This window comes from Leucoraja erinacea, chromosome 1 (assembly GCF_028641065.1).
Source record: "Leucoraja erinacea ecotype New England chromosome 1, Leri_hhj_1, whole genome shotgun sequence".
Classification (NCBI taxonomy): Eukaryota; Metazoa; Chordata; class Chondrichthyes; order Rajiformes; family Rajidae; genus Leucoraja; species Leucoraja erinaceus.
In genome coordinates this window covers 83,739,625-83,759,329 of record NC_073377.1, presented here as the reverse complement: position 1 = coordinate 83,759,329, position 19,705 = coordinate 83,739,625, and the positions used below count along the sequence as shown (strand labels likewise).

At 44.3% G+C, this 19,705-nt stretch overlaps 1 protein-coding gene across 2 annotated transcripts in view; it reads right to left on the bottom strand.

Moving 5' to 3' along the window:
- The window catches only part of sepsecs (Sep (O-phosphoserine) tRNA:Sec (selenocysteine) tRNA synthase), a 110,174-nt gene that overhangs the window by 29,255 nt on the left and 61,214 nt on the right, over nt 1-19,705 (bottom strand). For both annotated transcript variants that reach the window (XM_055638113.1, XM_055638121.1), the window contains exons 8-9: nt 15,112-15,241; nt 12,785-12,876 (exon numbers count right to left, since the gene is read on the bottom strand). In XM_055638113.1, coding sequence (XP_055494088.1) covers nt 12,785-12,876; nt 15,112-15,241 — 222 coding nt within the window. The remainder of the gene's footprint in view (nt 1-12,784; nt 12,877-15,111; nt 15,242-19,705) is intronic.

Here is a 19,705-nt window from a genome sequence, read left to right as displayed (position 1 = left end):
CTATCTTGGTTCAGCAAGTCTCAGTAATGCAGCTCTGAGGGTGGCACGGTGGCGCAGTGGTTTAGTTGCTGCCTTACAGCGCCAGAGGCCTGGGTTTGATCCTGGCTAGGGGTGCTGACTGTACAGAGTTTGTATGTTCTCCCCAAGACGTCCGTGGGTCTTCTCTGAGAACTTCGGTTTCCTCCCACACTCCAAAGACATCAAGGTTTGGAGGTTAATTGGCATGGTATCAATGTAAAATGTTTTAAAAAAATTGTCCGTAGTGTTAATGTGTGAGGATCGCTGGTTGGTACGCCCTGTTTCTGCAATTGTGGGCTGCATCAGTGAGGGAAGGGAAGCTGAATACAGAGGTGTAGTCAACGACTTTGTTGAGTGGTGTGGGCTGAAACACTTGCAGCTCAACACCGACAAAACTACGGAGTTAGTGGTGGAGTTTAGGAGGAGAGGAACACCCTTGTCCCCTGTCTACATCAATGGTGTGGATGTGCAGTTTGCCAGGGAGTACAAATACCTTGGAGGGTAAGTGGACAGTAAACTGGACTGGTCCAGGAACACTGAGGCTCCGTACAAGAAGGGACAGAGCCGGCTGTACATTTTGAGACTATACTGTCCTTCAATGCCTGCAGTAAGATGCTGCAGATGTTCTACCAACTGGGGGTAGCCAGTGTCATCTACGCTGTCGTGTGCTGGGGCAGCAGGGCAAATGGCTGTGGACGTCAATAGGATCAACAAACTCATCAGGAAGGCTGGCTCCATCCTGGGGACGGAGTTGGATTAATCGGAGGTGGTCTTGGAGGTGAGGATGCTCCTCAAACTGCAGAACATCCTGAACAATACAGCTCACCCACTCCATGACACACTGGTCAACATGAGAAGTACCTTCAGCAACATACTGGTTCCATCAAGATGTAGGACAGAACACCACAGGAGATCCTTCTTCCCTGTAGCTATCAAACTGTACAACTCTTCCCCTTCTGCCATGGTGTAGACTGAGACTGACCCTTCTCTCCACCCCCCCCCCCCCCCCCCCCCCCCCTCCCCCTGCACATCCCCAATCCTTTCCACTCGTCACTTTAATTTCATGTTTCATGTATTTTATGTTTTTATGACTGTTGGCAGACCAATCTCCCCCCTGGGATAAATAAAGTTATATTGTGTCGTATCATTTCCACGCTGGATTTCTAAGCTTAACTAACCAAAACTGAATGCATCCAAGTAGTTATAATACAGGGGTTGTTAGCAAGATAATCCACAGCATGACAAATGTGGCAGTCACACCAGCCCCATAAATACCAGCAATAGTTATTGAAGAGCAAGAAGGTTTGACAGCTAATAGTGAGAAAGCCAAGATCATGCTGTGGTTTTTCTCAACAAGCACATTCCCATACATTAGGAAGGAATGGAGTACTTAACTTAGATCATCTACGCATTCATAGGAAGCTACTATCTGCTTTCCAACGGAAGAGACACAATTGAACACTTCATCCATTAATGTTAAGAGCTTGGTGTGGGATACTTTTCTCTTCTGATGAAGAATAATAGTAAGATTAAACGAGAACTTACCAGTTTGAAGTTTGATCTTTATTTTATGATGAGATACGATGAGGGAATACGTGAAGAAGGCCCGTTCAGCCGCACGTGCATCAATCTTCAAAGCAGCGGTGTGAAATCACAGATAATAATAACAGTGACTGAAGTATGATAGTAAGATGAAAGAAGACTAGAACTACCAGATGACCTTAACGAGGGCTGGGAGCGGAGGGCACGTATTCCCTCATCGTAACTCCTCATAAAATAAAGATCAAACTTCAAACTGGTAAGTTCTTGTTTAATCTTACTATTTTACTTCGGAGTCACGTGAGTGACTATGTGAAGATTTCAAAGCTCTGTGATTTCATGCTGTGAGAAAACAAGTCTACACAACCACAACTGCCTCATTGACAAGAGGGAAATTATTCATAATGCATACAGTCATGACATAGATTTAAACATGCTGATGCTGTTAAATAACCAATAACAATAATCACATCTCTCATCCAGATGGAACCTATAACATAACATAAAATAAATTGAGAATACCTCTGGTCTGGCAACGGGTTATTATAACATGTTTGAAATATTGTTTGTTTGACCACACTACAGCCGTTATGATGTGGTCCAGCGGAACGTAATTAACCCTTGCTGCTGCTGTTATAGCAGCCCTGATGGAGCGAGATCCAGATCAGTATCTAATCCTGCACACCTCAACTCCGTTTTAACACCTGACAAGATCTGAGCAGATAGGTTCTTATAACGTCTTTTGTAACTAACGATCATAGTTAGCTCAGACTCTCAAAGGCTCTTGCTGACCTTGACGTATTGTTGTATATGTGTGTCCCTACATAACAAGAAATCCCAGGGTATGTCTTGAGTTATTTTAAGACCTGACACCCCTACTGCTCTGCTTATATTAATTATAGCATAAACTACTATGCATATATTTGCAGATGTAATCATCCTCTCCTGTCACAATAATGTAGCGAGTGACCTGTTGTGCTAACCAGCGCCAGGAGGATAACTACCTAATGAGGTCCGATCAAAGCTAAGAATGTAGCTGGAACCCCCTGGTTCAAATAGTGTTACACAATGTCAATCTCCGATACTGCATTGTACTTGTCCTGGGAATCCTGTGTAACAGATATCCTTTACTAACTCGATATCCGAGGTGAACCCAACAACTTAGACCTCGTTAGCTGCAGTTAGTCTGATGGCAAGCCCCTTGGCACAGTTAATGAACCTATAATTCAATATTGTTAAAGACCATTTAAATGAACTGCAATAACTCAAAATCTGTACCATTTTTAAAATCTAACATGAGCATTAAACAAACGCTTCCCATCTCCTGAAGCAGCAAAATACTGCTTTTTTGGTACCATTCCAGCACTGTGAATACATACAAAAATAGGCATGACAAACCCAAGCCGTAAGCAGTCTATTGAGAATCTGTAGAACATATATTGATTTTATCATGCAACGGCTGATATTTCAAGCAGGCTGGACCAGCAAATTACGTTTAAATAACCATATAATGTTGCATTATTATTATTCCTGTCAAATCGGGAATCAAACTGCATAGGCCAATTCCACAGCTGGAACCTAAAGTGACTCTTGATGACTCTATTCCAAGACCCGACTCATAAAGCAAATTTGGAGGAAGACATAAAAGACCATTCCTCATGCTTGTAGCGAGAATGTATCTTTCGCCACTGTTATGCCACACATTTTGCAACCTTTAATTAGCATGAAAACAATATATCTATATTCGGTGTGGTCCAATACCCATTCTGTGTTGTCATTGATCTGTACTTAATGATACTTCAGTGGCAAATGAGATTATGTACCTTTTAACCATATAACAATTACAGCACGGAAACAGGCCATCTCGGCCCTACAAGTCCGTGCCGAACAATTTTTTTTCCCTTAGTCCCACCTGCCTGCACTCATACCATAACCCTCCATTCCCTTCTCATCCATATGCCTATCCAATTTATTTTTAAATGATACCAATGAACCTGCCGACACCACTTCCACTGGAAGCTCATTCCACACCGCTACAGGATCTTTTTCCTGATTGCAACCTCGTGCTTATCATATGCCACATCTTAGTGTATCAACATGAAGTTGAGCATGCCCTTATGCATATTCACTTAATCACTCTTTAACCCATAATGCACAGGGTCTATATATAGTTGATACCAATACTGAAGAGTTAATAACTCATTGCAAATCTCCTGCACCTCAACTAGAGATGACATTCGCATGTTCCCATCTTAAGCCATAGCATCTCTTTTGCAATATAATGACATATTTATTGATCAACTACTGGAGCAATACTGAATACTGTTTGTCCATCATAGTGGCTTTCTTAGCTTCAGCTGGCAATAACAATTTGTATTATCAATGATCTTCATGACCCTTATTGTTTGTCATTAAGCATGCTGTCAGTTCTCTCAAATGCACAGCTGCATCACAACTATTACATTGTCAGTTAGTCTAATGAATAGGAACTCCTTTATAACCACAAGGCTGTTCCATGTTTCTATTGATTGCAATCTATTGCCCAGGGCGGAGTCGAATGACAACTATCCATTTGATAACGACCTAATGTACTGGATAGGAGAAACCAATTCCTCAATTAGCTTGAAACGGAGTGGATTTTAGTCAAATAGAGCATCAAAATATAATCCAGACAATACATCACAATTGTTTTTGAACTCTGTGAAGTCCTTTGAATGATTTATTGTTATCATACTGTTTAACTTGCCTCATCATAACAATGCCTTCAAACATCTCTGATGATCATTGTACATGGAAAAACCCCCTAGGAAATCAGTTTGATCACCCTTCTTTCTTAATGAACAGGCCACACCTGCCATCATTTCGAGTCTGCCCTGACAAGAACTCTGGCCCGGTTCTGATAATTCTCACATGTCCCAAGACAACTCTTGCCATAATTCTGACCTTGCCTTGAAAGACAATTCCCCATATCTCCATGTCTCAAAGGCAACCTGGCTAAAAATACTGGACCTGGCTCAACACTCTTCTGGACAAATTCCAACCTTCTTGGAATACTAGTCTTGTCCAGTTACCTGGTTAAAATGCCTCTGAGTAGATGACAATGTCTCAGTTATTTGTGTGTTGCCCAACCAATTGTAAATCTTACCAACTTGTTCGTGGTCACGTAGTTCTAGAGTAACTCTGGTCAGCTTAATGCTGCTACCAGCTTCAGTGAACCGCTTCCTGCCGATGAAGCCGTGGGGTGCGTTTTCCCCATAAACTATGTGCTTCGCCCTTCAGGTTTTGCCTGTGGAATATGTTTCATCTGAATAGAATATTCGGCGGGTGGCTCTAACGTCCCCTGATAGCGGTGTTCACTGCATTGTTGTAATGGCAACCTTGCTGCCAGAATCGTACCTCTGACATGTGCCCTTCAATCCTTGAGGTATGCTCCACGCTATACCCTCAGCAGAGCAACTGCAGTTCTGCAGAAAGGACTTGTGGACAAATGGAATTAAAATTAACTTGCATCAGAGTGATGGCAAGAGCAAAGTATGGAGGAGAGAAGGAACTGTCCAAGATCCAAAGCATACCATCTCATCTGTGAAACACGGTGGTGGGGGTGGTATGGGGGGGGGGTGGTATGGCCTGGGCATGTATGGCTGTTGAAGGTACTGGCTCACTTATCTTCATTAATGGCACAACTGCTGATGGTAGTAGCATAATTAATTCTGAAGTGCTTTGACACATCCTATCTGCTCAAGTTTAAACAAATGCCTCAAAACACATTGGCCGGCAGTACATTCTGCAGCAAGACAATGATCCCAAACATATTACTAAAGCTACAAATGAGTTTTACAAAGCTAAAAATGATAAATTCTTGAGTGGCCAAGTCAATCACTTGATCTGAACCCAATTGAGCATGTCTTTTATATGCTGAAGAGAAAACTGAAGGGGGCGAGCCCCCAAAACAAGCATAAGCTAAAGATGCCTGTAATACAGGCCTGGCAGAGCATCACCACAGAAGACACAGAGCAACTGGTGATGTCCATGAATCGCAGACTTCAAGTAGTCATTGCATGCAAAGAATATGCAACAAAATATTAAACATGACTACTTTCATTTACATGACATTACTGTGTCCCAAACATTATGGTGCCCTGAAATGAGGCAACTATGTGTAAAGCAGCTGGGGTCCAGTGCCCACTTAAGGGCCCTGGAAGCTCTGGGGTTTTAGATGCTCTCTGGTGCATTCTGAGCCTTATTTTGGAGCATTTTGTACCAAATTTATGACCAATATTTCAGGAATAATTTTGGTTGAGTCAAGAGTAATGAGTGGGTGGAATGGGATGATTGGGATCATTGTTGTATACATTATTTTAAATCAAGAATTGTTGTCCTTGTTTTAATAATCAAGTTGTACTGTTGTAAAATGTTATGTAAAATGTTATAAAGGAGCATGCAAATCGGCAAATAAAATACTGTACGTTTTTGCAGTAAAGAAAACTTTTTTTAGCAAATGTTTTGTCTGTTGATTTGATTGCCTGTTACTGTTAGACTGTGTTAGTGTGTGTAGTGCACCTTTAATGGTCCTCCTGACCTAACAACACATCACATCAATTTCAACATGGAATAATGATGTGAATACAATTTGCATCATGAAAATTGAAGGCAAACTAAATGGTGCATTTACATTATTTTGCCCACTTTCAAACTCCTATTTTACTGTCATACTATTATAACAAATTCTAGTTCCATGACGACTCATAAACAAGATCACAAATCACATTTTGAATTCTCAAACATAATGTGATTGTGAATAATTGCAGAACTGCCAAGTTTCATATTTTGATGGCTGAAAATCTGCATTTTGTTGGGGAAATCGGTATTTCTCACATAAATGCAATAGAACATACTACACAGAAACTGAATTTTTGAAAATCAGTATTTTGTTGCAACCTCGTGTATTCTCAAATATCAGTATGGAATAATGAAAATCAGTACTACTGAATTGTGAAACCAATTTTGAAAAGTGAATTTATAATTCTTGATTTTGATTCCATAACATATAAAAATATATAAGTTAACATAAATTTCACAATTCATCATATAGTTTACCAAACAATCAAACATGCTGGCATGATGCTGCATAATCATTCAGGTGCTCCTGGTAAATGTCACATAAAGGTGAGTAGCATGGTATGTATGATTTTTAAAAATCACCCAGTGTTATTATTGTTGAGCCATGCTGACTAGCATGCCTGCAATGAGTTCTTAGTTCACTGTCACTCAGCACGTAGGCATGATGCTGCAATATCATTCAGGTGCTCCTGAATGTATATTGCCATTTACCACTACTTCTACTAATGCAAGGGGATTTGTTGGCCTTAGCCTATTTGCCATCCCTGGTTCCTCGAATATAGCACCTCAGACCAGTTTATCTCGCATGGCAGTCCTCAGTTTGTCAAAGCATGTGTCGTTCCGCAGTACACTGATGTAGGTGGCCCTACTTCTACCTCTTCTTGCAGTGCCCTGTTTGGTCTCCCAAAGTGTGACTTTATCTTTAATGGCAGTCCTCAGTTTGTTTACACTGTCCAAGGTCTGTGAGATTCCGCAGCTAGTACACTGATGTAGGTGGCCCAACCTTTACCTCTCTTGCAGTGCCCTGTTTGGGCTCCCAAAGTGTGAGGGGATTAGCAGACAGTTCAGAGTTCCTCTCACAGACTTTGGCAATACTCTTGGCAGACATAAATCACATTTTCCAGTTCAATTTTCCGAGAATGTAATTGTGCAAACCTAGTCATCACTTTGTCCAAGTCATGGGCAAAGTCATGGTGAATGTACATTAAGGCGAGTGCAGACAGCCTGTCATTGCTCATGGAAGTCCTGGTGTAGTGATGCAGGTGACGGACACTCGTGGCAGGCCGCCATGTATTGCCATTTAGCCATGAATCATGTTTTCCAGTTCCATTTTCCAAAATGTAACTGCACAAACCTAGTCACCACTTTGACCTAGCAATGGGCAAAGTCAAAGTGAATGTGGATTAATGCGATTTGAGACAGCTTGTCATTGCTCATGGAAGTCCTGGTCTTTGCTTCTTCACTGATGTGAAAACATGTTTGTCCTCATTGGCTGGATTTTGATCCAGCCAACAACATGCCGAGCGAGATCGCGCCCACTGTAAGCATGCTGCCCGAGGTGAGCGTCTCTCTGCTGCTCAGGCTCCTGACCAAAGGTCCGGGCTACCTCCACAGTCAAATGGAGAGGGACAGGCAGAGTGCCGTGGATAGACTGGCTGTCGACAAGGCCAAGTATTTGAAGAGCCAGACGGCGAGGGGGTGCAAAATGGAGCCCAATGGTTTGGACAGCTCTGCCTCTGAGGAAGGCAGCAGCGGCGGCAGCGAGGCCAGCAGCAACACGAAGACTTACATGGCCTCCGGCAGCCCCCAGCACAGCGGGCAGCTGGGGCTTCCGCCTGACATTGTGCATCGCTCCAGCTCCAAGAGGCAGCTCAAGCCCGACTCGCTGGTCATGTACCGGCAGAAGTGCGAGTTTGTGCGGGGAACGGCGGCTGCTGCCCAGCTCTAACGGCCGGGGCGACAAGCAGCAGGGGCCGGCAACGGGAGCAGCAATGTTGGAAGGGGGAGAATTAGCAGCGGGTACAGAGGTTGCAGAACCCCAGGGTGCACAAGTAACCACACCAGCAGCACTCCAGGGAGAAACAGCACCCTCGCCAGCAACACCCCATGGTGAACAAGTAACTACACCAGCAGCACCCAAGGGTGCACAAGTAACCACTCCAGTAGCATCCCATGAAGCACCAGTCGCCATGCCCAATCACACCAGTCGCTACACCAGCAGCATCCCAGGGTGCACAAGTGACCACGCCAGCTGCGCCACGAGAAGCAGCAGCCGGTCGCCCCAAGGAGCCGCTCAAGCGGAGGGTTGGTGAAAGCGGATTACGGCCCACGCATTCCGACCTCAGCTGCCGCTTCCCCCGAGCCTGCTCGGGCTTGGACAGTTTCTTCGAGCACTGCGGACCCGAGGACGAGGTGATCGAGAACCTGGCCAGGATTAAGTTTGCCGCTGACGCCGACTTCGAAAACATTGTCCTCAAGTTTCGCAGCATGAAAGGACTGTCCCACATGGGCGACATTTTCGGCGACAGCCTGAAAAGTGGTTGTCACGTCGTGGTCGGGTGCATGACGCAGCGTGATGCTTGGCATGTATTGGTGCACGGTGACTCCCTGTCCCCCCCTGGATTTTGGAATTTCAAAATCCAGGGGCGACATCTGGGTGCCTCATCATGTTGTGCGCCCTGTAACACACTAACGTATGCTGTCCTGCGGGTGAAGACCGGTTGGGGTAGGGACCACAGATGGGCTGTAAAATATTCTTCCTTCAATGCATGGATTTTAAACATCTATATTACTAAAAGTAAGATCTTGACCACTTCCTGTTTTTCTGTTTCATGATTTTAGAAAAAACGGCTGTGATTTTTGACCAGCTTACTCAGTCCCCCTCCGCTGCGCAGGACAAGAGGATTTTTCCCATCGATGAGACATAAAAGAGTTATTAATGTTTTTAAAATGTTGACATTCTCTCTGCCGCCCCTGCTGGTGGGAGGGGGAGGGACTATACAACCCGGAAATGTTGTGCCTCAGTCAGTCTTTGCAAGATGGGGGAATGAGAGGGTCACGTCTCTCAGTCTGAGCTGTGAATAACACTGAACTCATATCTACTACACTGTGAGTGTGGTTTTACTGACCTTGAGTGCCCTTAAAGTGGTTTGAAAATGAAAATGTGGTTGGGTTGAAGTAAAAGCACTGCAAATGGTTGGTGGGGCTTGAGTTGAAGTAAAAGCATTGCAAATGGTTGTTGGGGCTTGGGTTGAAGTAAAAAGACTGCAAATGGTTGGTGGCATTTTGGGTTGAAGTAAAAAGAACTGCAAATGGTTGGTGGGGGATTGGGTTGAAGTAAAAAGCACTGCAAATGGTTGGTGGGGGTTTGGATTGAAGTAGAAAGCGCTGCAAATGGTTGGTGGTCTAAACTTGACAATTTCCTGTTTGCACTGTATATTGATTTTAAAATAAAACGCTACCACTTATGGCTGTGATTTTTGCCCATCTTGCTCATTCCCCCTTTGCTCATCACGTGCAGAGGGTTCTTCCCATCAATGAAAAATAAAAGTTTTATTAGTGTTTAAAAAATGTTGAGAATCTCTCTCTTGTCAATCACGCCATGAAGGCCACACCATTTCCGGTGAGAGGCGGGAGGGATTATAAAACCCGGAAGTGTGGGTGTGGCTCAGTCTCTGCATGATGGGGGAGGGAGAGGTCACGACTCCGTCTGAGCTGTGAATCAACTGAACACACTGAATGTCTACTGAATTGTGAGTGTGGTATTTTGAGTGGTTTTATGGTGGTTTCACCCTGCTTGAAGTGGTATGAAACTGCACTTGAATTTGGTGGCCTTGCACCCTGCTTGAAGTGGTCGGAAACTGCACTTGAAATCGGTGGCCTTGCACCCTGCTTGAAGTGGTCGGAAACTGCACCTGAATTTGGTGGCCTTGCACCCTGCTTGAAATGATAGGAAAATGGATTTGAATTTGGTTGCCTTGCACCGCGCTTGAGATGGAATTTCAAGGAATAGCTGTGAGTCAACTGCCAGCCCACCAGCCCGTGAATGAGCTGCCAGCACATCAGGCTTGAGGGACTGAGCTGCCACCCCAAGAATCCATTTGGCCCACAATGTCCATACTAGCCCTCTGGAGAGCAGTCCCTTCAGCCCACAACATCCATACCAGCGCTCCAGAAAGCCCCTCCCCCACAGGCCACCAATATTGGAATTGGTGGAGAGGTGGAATATTGCGTTGGGGGACCAGCACTCCCATGTCAACATGGGACCTAACGGGTCCCACTTAGTCTAGTTAATATATTAAAATTAATACATTAAAATTAATACAATAAAATCAATTGTGCAAATGGAAAGATGTCTGTCCAGTGTTATTTACAGATGTATTGGTCCCCTTCCAGATCCAATCACCATCTCTAACTTTTCACAGGGATGCAGTGAATGTAGACTGAACTCCCCTCTCGCCTCCACCCCCCTCTTCCCTCCTCCCGCCCCAATCCCTTCTTCTCCCCTTCAACCCGTTCTTTTCCCAAATCATCCCGCGGGTCGGATTGGACCCTTCGCAGGTAGTTTAACACCCCCAATATAAAACAAACAGATTCCCCCTCCCCGCAACGCAATATTCCACAGCTCCACTCACCCAAACTAAGCCCGGGGCGTCGAGGCGATGCAGTGAAAATGGTGGCGATCTGATCCCGCCCACTGCGCTGGCGTGGAGAGAAGGCGTCATTTTGCGTCGCTACTACGTCATCAGCTTCCCCCCAACTGCACAGGCGTGGATGGTTGCAAATATTCTTTTCCCAACTCATCCCGCGGGCCGGAACCAGAATTTCCCGAATTTAGTGTAAATTTCTTCAAAGTGGAAACACTGATTGCACTCCAATTTAATTTTTTTATCTCTGGATTTTTTAAACTCTGTGCAAAAAAAGGGGGTGCGACCACACCCATCGCACCCCCCCTTCGGACGGCCACGTTATGTCACCAGCAAACTCAGAAATGTAGTATTTGATCCCCTCAACTTTAAATTCATTCAGTAAAGATAAAAAAAACAATGGAGAGGTGCCGCCTTGGAATCCTCGGGAAGATGAAGCCTCACTGCACCTTGCTCTCCTTGGTTCACAATACCACCCAATAGGATTCAGGAGCCTCCTTTGACAGGCAGAGTGCACCTCAGGGATGTTGAACAAACCAGTTAATGGGCAACATTGGAAAAGATCGAACCTCAGATATTGTACACCACTAACCTCAAAATGAAATAATAACTTGTCGATCGTTGCAAAATGTATCACCCAAAACAGACATAGAAACATAGAAAATAGGTGCAGGAGTAGGCCATTCGGCACTTCGAGCCTGCACCGCCATTCAATATGATCAGGGCTGATCATCCAACTCAGTATCCCGTACCTGCCTTCTCTCCATACCCCCTGATCCCCTTAGCCACAAGGGCCACATCTACCTCCCTCTTAAATATAGCCAATGAACTGGCCTCAACTACGTTCTGTGGCAGAGAATTCCAGAGATTCACCACTCTCTGTGTGAAAAATGTTTGCCTCATCTCGGTCCTAAAAGATTTCCCCCTTATCCTTAAACTGTGACCCCCTGTTCTGGACTTCCCCAACATCGGGCACAATCTTCCTGCATCTAGCCTGTCCAACCCCTTAAGAATTTTGTAATTTTCTATAAGATCCCCCTCAATCTTCTAAATTCTAGCGAGAAAAATTCTATAAGATTCGTCAGACCTGATTTACCTTTCATAAATCCATGCTGACTTTGTCCAATGATTTCACCACTTTCCAAATGTGCTGCTATCCCATCTTTAATAACTGATTCTAGCAGTTTCCCCATTACCAATGTTAGACTAACTGGCCTGTAATTCCCCGTTTACTCTCTCCCTCCCTTTTTAAAAAGTGGGGTTACATTAGCTACCCTCCAATCCTCAGGAACTACTCCAGAATCTAAAGAGGTTTGAAAAATTATCACTAATGCATCCACTATTTCTGGGGCTACTGCCTTACGTACTCTGGGATGCAGCCTATCCGGCCCTGGGGATTTATCGGCCTTTAATCCATTCAATTTACCTAACACCACTTCCCGGCTTACCTGGATTTCACTCATTTCCTACTTCTCATTTGACCCCAGGTCCCCTGCTATTTCCGGCAGATTATTTAAGTCTTCCTTTGTGAAGACAGAACCAAAGTAATTATTCAATTGGTCTGCCATGTCCTTGTTCCCCATGATCAATTCACCTGTTTCTGACTGCAAGGGACCTATATTTGTTTTAACTAATCTTTTTTCACTTCACATATCTATAAAAACTTTTGCAGTCAGTTTTTATGTTCCCTGCCATCTTCTTTCATAATCTATTTTCCCTTTCCTAATTAAGCCCTTTGTCCTCCTCTGCTGGACTGAATTTCTTCCAGTCCTCTGGTAGGCTGCTTTTTCTGGCTAATTTGCACAAATGTAGAAACCATGCCTTAACAGAGACAAAAATAAAATAAAAGCAATAATTTATAACAGGTTGATCATCCATATACGGCACTGAAATAACAAATTGGTTATTAAAGGGAGTGGAATGTCAACATAGGCATCTGTCCTGGGACACCATAAACTCACCTTTCTCTCTTTCAAGAGGCGCTTGTATCCATTCACACCAAGTGACAGCAAGGTTATGAGAGTATCCACTGAGGGTGAAGCTGAAGCTCGGCCTAGGAATATAAATTGGAAATAATTTTTGTGCTTAATTTAACCGCTTCTAAACAACATGCAGAAAATGGTACCCGGGCGGGATGCCGAAGGATGAGAAGCTGAAGCCAAGATGCAGGAACGGACATCGCATCGAAAGGCCATGACGCCGAACGGACATGACGCCGAAAAGAAATGACGTTGAACGGGCATGAAGTTGAAAATTTATGATGCTGAACAGACATGAAGCCGAAATGATAAATAGGTATGAAACAATTTTAAAAATCTATATTTGCTGCAAGAATTGTGCCTTGTTACATTTTAAAATAGTAAAATTGTTGTACCTTGTACGTCTCCGGGGACGGGATTGGTCCAACACCTTATCAGTCATCAACAAGGGTCAGCGATTGGTCCAGACCCCCGTGTCTATCACATCACTGCCTCTGTGGCAATCGCAGTAGCTTGGAGTCACTGCCACCATTTTATAAACGCAAGCTCAAGCTCCCCCCCCCCCCACCATCCCGTCTCCCCCTGCCAGTGATGTGATGGACGCGGGGGTCTGGACCAATTGCTGACCTTTGTGGATGACTGACAAGGTGTCGGGCCAATCCCGTTCCCATAGAGATCATATCTGTTCGGCGTCATGTCCGTTCAGCGTCATGTCCGTTCAGCGTCATGGCTTTTCGACATCATGTCCGTTAAGCAGCTTTTCGACGTCATGTCCGTTTGGCGTCATGTCCGTTCGGCATATTGGCTTTTCGACGTCATGTACGTTTGGTGTCTTGGCTTCGGCGTCCTGTCCGCACACGGCAGAAAGTATTCATCACCAGAACTTCAGTAGAGGCAACAAGCTTCACAGACCAGACCAATAAAAATCAAAATTCATCTTCTAGTAAGAGTCAGCTGATCTAAAGCTGATCTGGATGGCAAGAGGCCCAGATGTTATCTTCATCCAGACTGCTCATCTTTATTCTGCAGTGTGGAAGTATTGAATGCATGGGTGTTGGATGTAGGTGTATCTGATCTACGCACCATATCTGGAAGCTGTTCCTCATCACCTTGAACTGAGGAATATACTTCACATCTGGCCCCTCAGCTTTATACCATTTCTTTGAATGGGTCAGCAAGGCGGATGGCAAAGGTAGGTGGAGGTGAGCAGACACAAGGAACTGCAGATGCTGGAACCTTGCGTAAAACACACAGTGCTGGAGTAACACCGTGGGCCAAACAGCATCTCTGTACAACATAGATAGGTGACATTTTGGGTCAGGACCCTTGATCAGGCTCAAGAAGGTCCCCAACCCAAAACGTTGCCCATCCAAGCTGTCAACAGATATCAAACCTACAAAGTTACTGCAGCACTTTGTGTTCTAGGTGGAGGCGTGGGTTTTTAACCATTAATATTAATATTTAAAATGAATTACATAAATTAGATCGATTTCAAAGACGTTTTAAAAAATAATCATATGAAATGTATAAAACGGTCACATCTAGCCATGGCAGCAACATCACTAAGAGATCAGGACTGGCATTTTTGTAAAAGGCATGGTTGTAGGATCAATACCAGTAGGATAACTTGAGAATAATTGGGCCCATTGTACAATATTCAAGGCATAACTTAAAACATAAGAATACAATTTAGAGCAGGGTGGGGCTCTACCAATCACTCTCCATAATTATTGTGGAGACTACACAGAAACAAAATAGAATGAACTGTTCATTTGCTTTGGACTACTCACTGATGTTACAGAAAAAAAGCAGGAGAACAGAACGGGCATTTGATAAGATGTCTATGAATTTTTTTTTTTTAAATGCCATTCCATCATACAATTTCCAACATGCCTTCCAAAGGGTTCTTTGGAACAGGAAAGAAGGTAAACTTATTCTGAGCTAAAAGTTTTATTTTAAATGGCAACATGAAAATAACGTAAACCCTTTTCATTTCCATTTACGATGATTATTATTAATTTTTAAAAGTACTTAAGTATTCTTGTTGTTGCTCATTTCATCAGAATAGACAACAGTAAAACATGTATTTCCTCAAGGAACTCTGAACTCAATCTTATGAGTTCTGAATATATATTATATACTTAATCCATGTTCAGAGCCCTAAATCAAATTGAGATCAAGGAGCCTTAACGAGAATTTACAAAAGTGGATTTCCTCAACCAATCTGGAAATAAATAAAAGCTGGCCTTGCAGTAATTCTCATTATTATAACTGTAATATACTTATCTAACTTGTGTATAATGAATTACCTGGGTACATTTTGCTGATTTCTTGTATGAAGATATCATCAAAACCAGCAACTATAGCGCCACCCACAGGAACCATGAAGTTCTTGTCCAAGCTTTGCACAAAGGCATCTATTCGGCCAACGCGGGCTGCCTAATTAAAGAAGAAACCAAAGTTAAGGCTGAAAGAAAACAAAATTCCAAAGTAACATTTAAATGTATCCGATTGGAATCTGAACCCTTCTGTTATATGTAGGAAGGAACTGCAGATGCTGGTTTTAACCGAAGATAGACATAAAAAGCTGGAGTAACTCAACGGGACAGGCAGCATCTCTGGAGAGAAAGAATGGGTGACGTTTTAGGTCACCCATTCCTTCTCTCCAGAGATACAGTCTGTCCCGCTGAGTTACTCCAACTTATGGGTCCCTCCTGTTATATCGTATATTAATTTAAATAACTCTTTGGTATTTCAAAGCATTTTTATTTTTATAGAATACTAGACCAAGGGGGACCCGTTGGGTCCCATCCCCTCAACACATGGTTGCGGGAGGGCAGCCTGCGGCATCACACACACTAACCACCCCCGCACACACACACTAACCTCTCCCCCCTTAATATTATTCATTCGCAGGCGCGGCTAGAGAGGGAGGGAGGGGGTAGAGAGATGGAGGGTAGTAGAGAGGGAGAGGTGAGGGAGAGGTGAGGGGGAGGAGGATTGAGAGGGAGAGGGAGGGGGAGGGGGATTGAGAGGGAGAGGGAGGGGGGTTGAGAGGGAGGGGGAGGGGGGGTAGAGTTTGAGGGGTGTGGGGGGCGCATGATGACAGGGGAGGGCTGGTTCCCGAACGCAATTACCACACTCACCCATTGGTCGCAATACTCCACCACTCCCTAGAGAGGGAGGGGGGCAGAGAGGAAGGGGGGCAGAGAGGAAGGGGGGAGGGGAGGGGGAGGGGGTAGGGAGGGGGATGGGGTAGGGGGAGGGGAGGGGGAGAAGGTATAGGCAGCACCTACCCAGGCCATAGAGCAGCACCAGGGCTTGGGAGGCTGCGGCGGACGTGGACTCGAGGGAGGCCACGGGAGAGCGTCGACCCCCGAGGACCCTGAGCGAGGTGGCAGGCGGGCATCGAGCCGAGGACCGCGAGTACGGCCACTCCAGTTAAGGCCCCGATTTTTCATCTCCGGGCTCTCCCCCCTCCCCTCTCTCTGCCCCCTCCCCTCTCTGCCCCCCCCCCCCCCCCCCACCCCCCCACCCCTCGCTCAGCAGCAGCAGCAATGACAATATGTTAGATGACCAGACTCGCATGTACACCAACCATGTAATGTCTGTATAAAGCAATTGGTACAGCTACACGTTTATCATATTGTTCAGTGTACTATGTTTACATATTCCGTTGTGCTGCAGCAAGTAAGAATTTCATTGTTCTACCTGGGACATATGACAATAAAACACTTGACAATTTAGTTCCTACAAATAGTGTTCAGTAACCTTTATCACACGGTTTAATCAATGAAAAAGGTGAGAAGGGATAGTTGTGGGGGAGAATCAATTAAAATAATTAATATCACGTGATGAGATTGGAAATAAAAGGGGATATAATCAAATAATTAATTATTTTAAATATGAATTTTATAAAATGTAGAATTGGTGCAATGCAGATTTCATCAAGATGAACGATAGGAGGACAGACAATGAAACACTTTCAATTTCAGGAAGCCAGTGCCAAAATTAAAAGCTCCTAGGTATGGTCTTGGCAAAGATTAATGTACATTCCCCAGTGCTGTTCCACTTATACTGCAGTATCTCCTTCAGATGCAGCTATTTTTCATTTGCCACACGCTCTGGGTCAGTTTGAGTGTTGTAGTGCTCTTCTATATACATTAGGTAATGGACCTAGAATTCCCAGATTCATTTCATTTCATATCTGGCCAGCGCAAAGGGGAGCTTCACATTCCAATAGCCAGAGCTAGGTTTGAACTCGGCCCCTCGACAAATATTAACATTTTATTATCTCCAGTGGAATATCGGATCTATATTTTTTAAATAATTCCAATAACAAGTGTAAAGAGTCCAAACTCACACAGGTTGAAACACAAGCATCTTTATTGTTCAGGTAATTAACTACAAAGCAGGTTATCACACGCTCACACTGTTACTCTGACTGTTAGACAGTGGGCAGGATCTTACACTATAAATGTTATAATTAGGCTAATAGTTATAACTACTAAGCATTCTGATTGGCTAACATGCTATAGCCAATGCTACATCTCTTCTACGATAAATGAAAAGTAGATGGAGCATTATCACTACAATGAGTACATAAATTGTTAAATGCAAAATATCATATCTAATAATATCGGCTAAACATAATCGGTTAAACTTTGATTAAACATAGTCGCCATATCTAACAGGTGGCTTGCTAACCCGCCCGGTCCTCGTACGGTAAGGAGCTGCCTCTTCAATCTTTTCTTCCGAAAAGTTGAGGGCACGTTTGGGTGAGCCCGAGGGGCTCTGGGGTGAGACCGTAGGGGAAGACCATCGCGGGGGTACCGGTGAACTGGTTACAAAAGGGGAAGGGGGAGCAGACCGACGTGGGGAGTGATGGGGAACAGCAGCAGCAGGTACTGGAACGGCAGGAACAGCGATCACTTTAAAATTCAGTGGAGGCACATCAGGACGCTGGAGCGCCGGATGTCGTTCCTTCACTGGAAGGAGGTGTTGATGGTTGCGTCTGTAGATGGTGCCGCCGACATCAATAAGGTAGGAATGTGGTTCCTTTGTGGGGCCATGGATGAACCCCAGTTTGGTGTGTCCTTTGTCTGTCTCCTAGCGAACCACTTGGCCTTGGATTAGTGGCTGAAATGATTTGCTGGTTTTGTCGTAGGCACGTTTCTGCGCGTCTCGATTGTATTGCACACGCTATTGAACCACAACAGGGCAGAAAACTTTAGGTTTTAAGTGATCCTGTGTCACTGGCAGTGGAGGTCTTCTTCAGCGGGACATCAGGTGCTGGGCTGGAGAGCCTAAAGCATTGTCTCTGGCAATATTCCTCAAGTTCAACAGGTCTAGGTAGACGTCAGATTTTGCCAGGTAGGAGCGTTCCATAAGTTGTTTAGCGCTGCGAACAGCACGTTCGGCAAGTCCATTGGACTGTGGGTATTCTGGGCTGCTGGTGACATGTTTAAAGTTCCAGCGCTTGGCAAAGTCTTTGAACTTTTGGCTGGTGAATTGTGCCCCGTTGTCAGTCTGAAGGCGGGCTGGAATGCCATGTACGGAGAAGTGCTGTCGGAATTTCTGGATGACTATTTCTGAGAAACTTTCAGAACGGAGAATTCTTCTTGTTCGAATGGATATTGTTCGCTGGTAGAGCATGGTGCTCGAGATAGAGTGTCTGTGATGTGCATGTCTTTACCTTTTTTGTAGACGATGCAAAAGTCGAACCGTTTTAGCTGCATCATCATGCGTTGAAGCTTTGCTGGGGCTGCATGGATAGGCTTGCTCAGGATGGTAACCAACGGTTGGTGATCAGTTTCTACTGTAAAAGTTTTGCCGAAAATAAAGTATTTGAATTTGGAGCAGGAAAAAACTACGGCAAGCAGTTCTTTCTCTAAGGTACGCAAAAAAGCTGGAGAAACTCAGCGGGTGCAGCAGCATCTATGGAACGAAGGAAATAGGGAATGTTTCGGGCCGAAACCCTTCTTCAGACCTTCAGTTCTTTCTCTATCTGTGCATAGAGCTGTTCGGTATCCGTTAGTGTCCTTGAAGCGTATACCTCAGAAAACATGAGTGATCCTGACCATGACTTGAATGGGTAAAGCAGTCAAGATACAGAGTTTCACATTTGAGGTCACAGGTCTCAAAAAGATCACAGTTGAAATGTTGACTCTGTAAGTGGCACGAATACCAGGAGATAGGGTTAATAAAGCCCGGTTGCTCAATGTATAATTTTTTTTTAAATTATCCGAGTTGAAAAGAGACAGCACAGAAACAGGCCCTTTGGCCAAGATGAGTCCACACAGATCACGAATCACCCAATTACACTACTGGAACATTCTCAATTTCCAGATTCTATAACCTACACACCAGGAGCAATTTACAGCAAACAATCCACCTCTCCAACCATTATGACCAAGATACAAGATACAAGATACAATTTATTTGTCATTTGACCACTTAGGTAAAACAATGTCTTGCACGATTGTCGTGTCACTTGAATGAGTTAGAAAAGAAGAATGCAAGAGAAAGAGAAAGCCCAAACCATACCAAAACAAAATGCCAGCTGTTGCTATGATGCCCAGAAACATGTGGAAAAGGACCCTGCACCAGGTTAAATCAATTTTCAATTTGACAACAACACCTCCACTACACCCACGGAGTTGATGATTGGATTTTTTGGACCATGCTGTTGGAACTCAGCTTAGCAGAACATTCTGGGAAATGCTATCAATTCCATGCCAAACTTCCAGCATTTCTCACACAGGTTTCAGTATTTAGAACTTCTGAATGAATTTGCAGACAACACTGGGATCCCGTAGACTGTGCTTGAACTAGAATAGGGATTTACAGCAACATCCCAGCATAAACACCTGAGGATTTGCTTTTGAACCCTTGTTGGGTTAG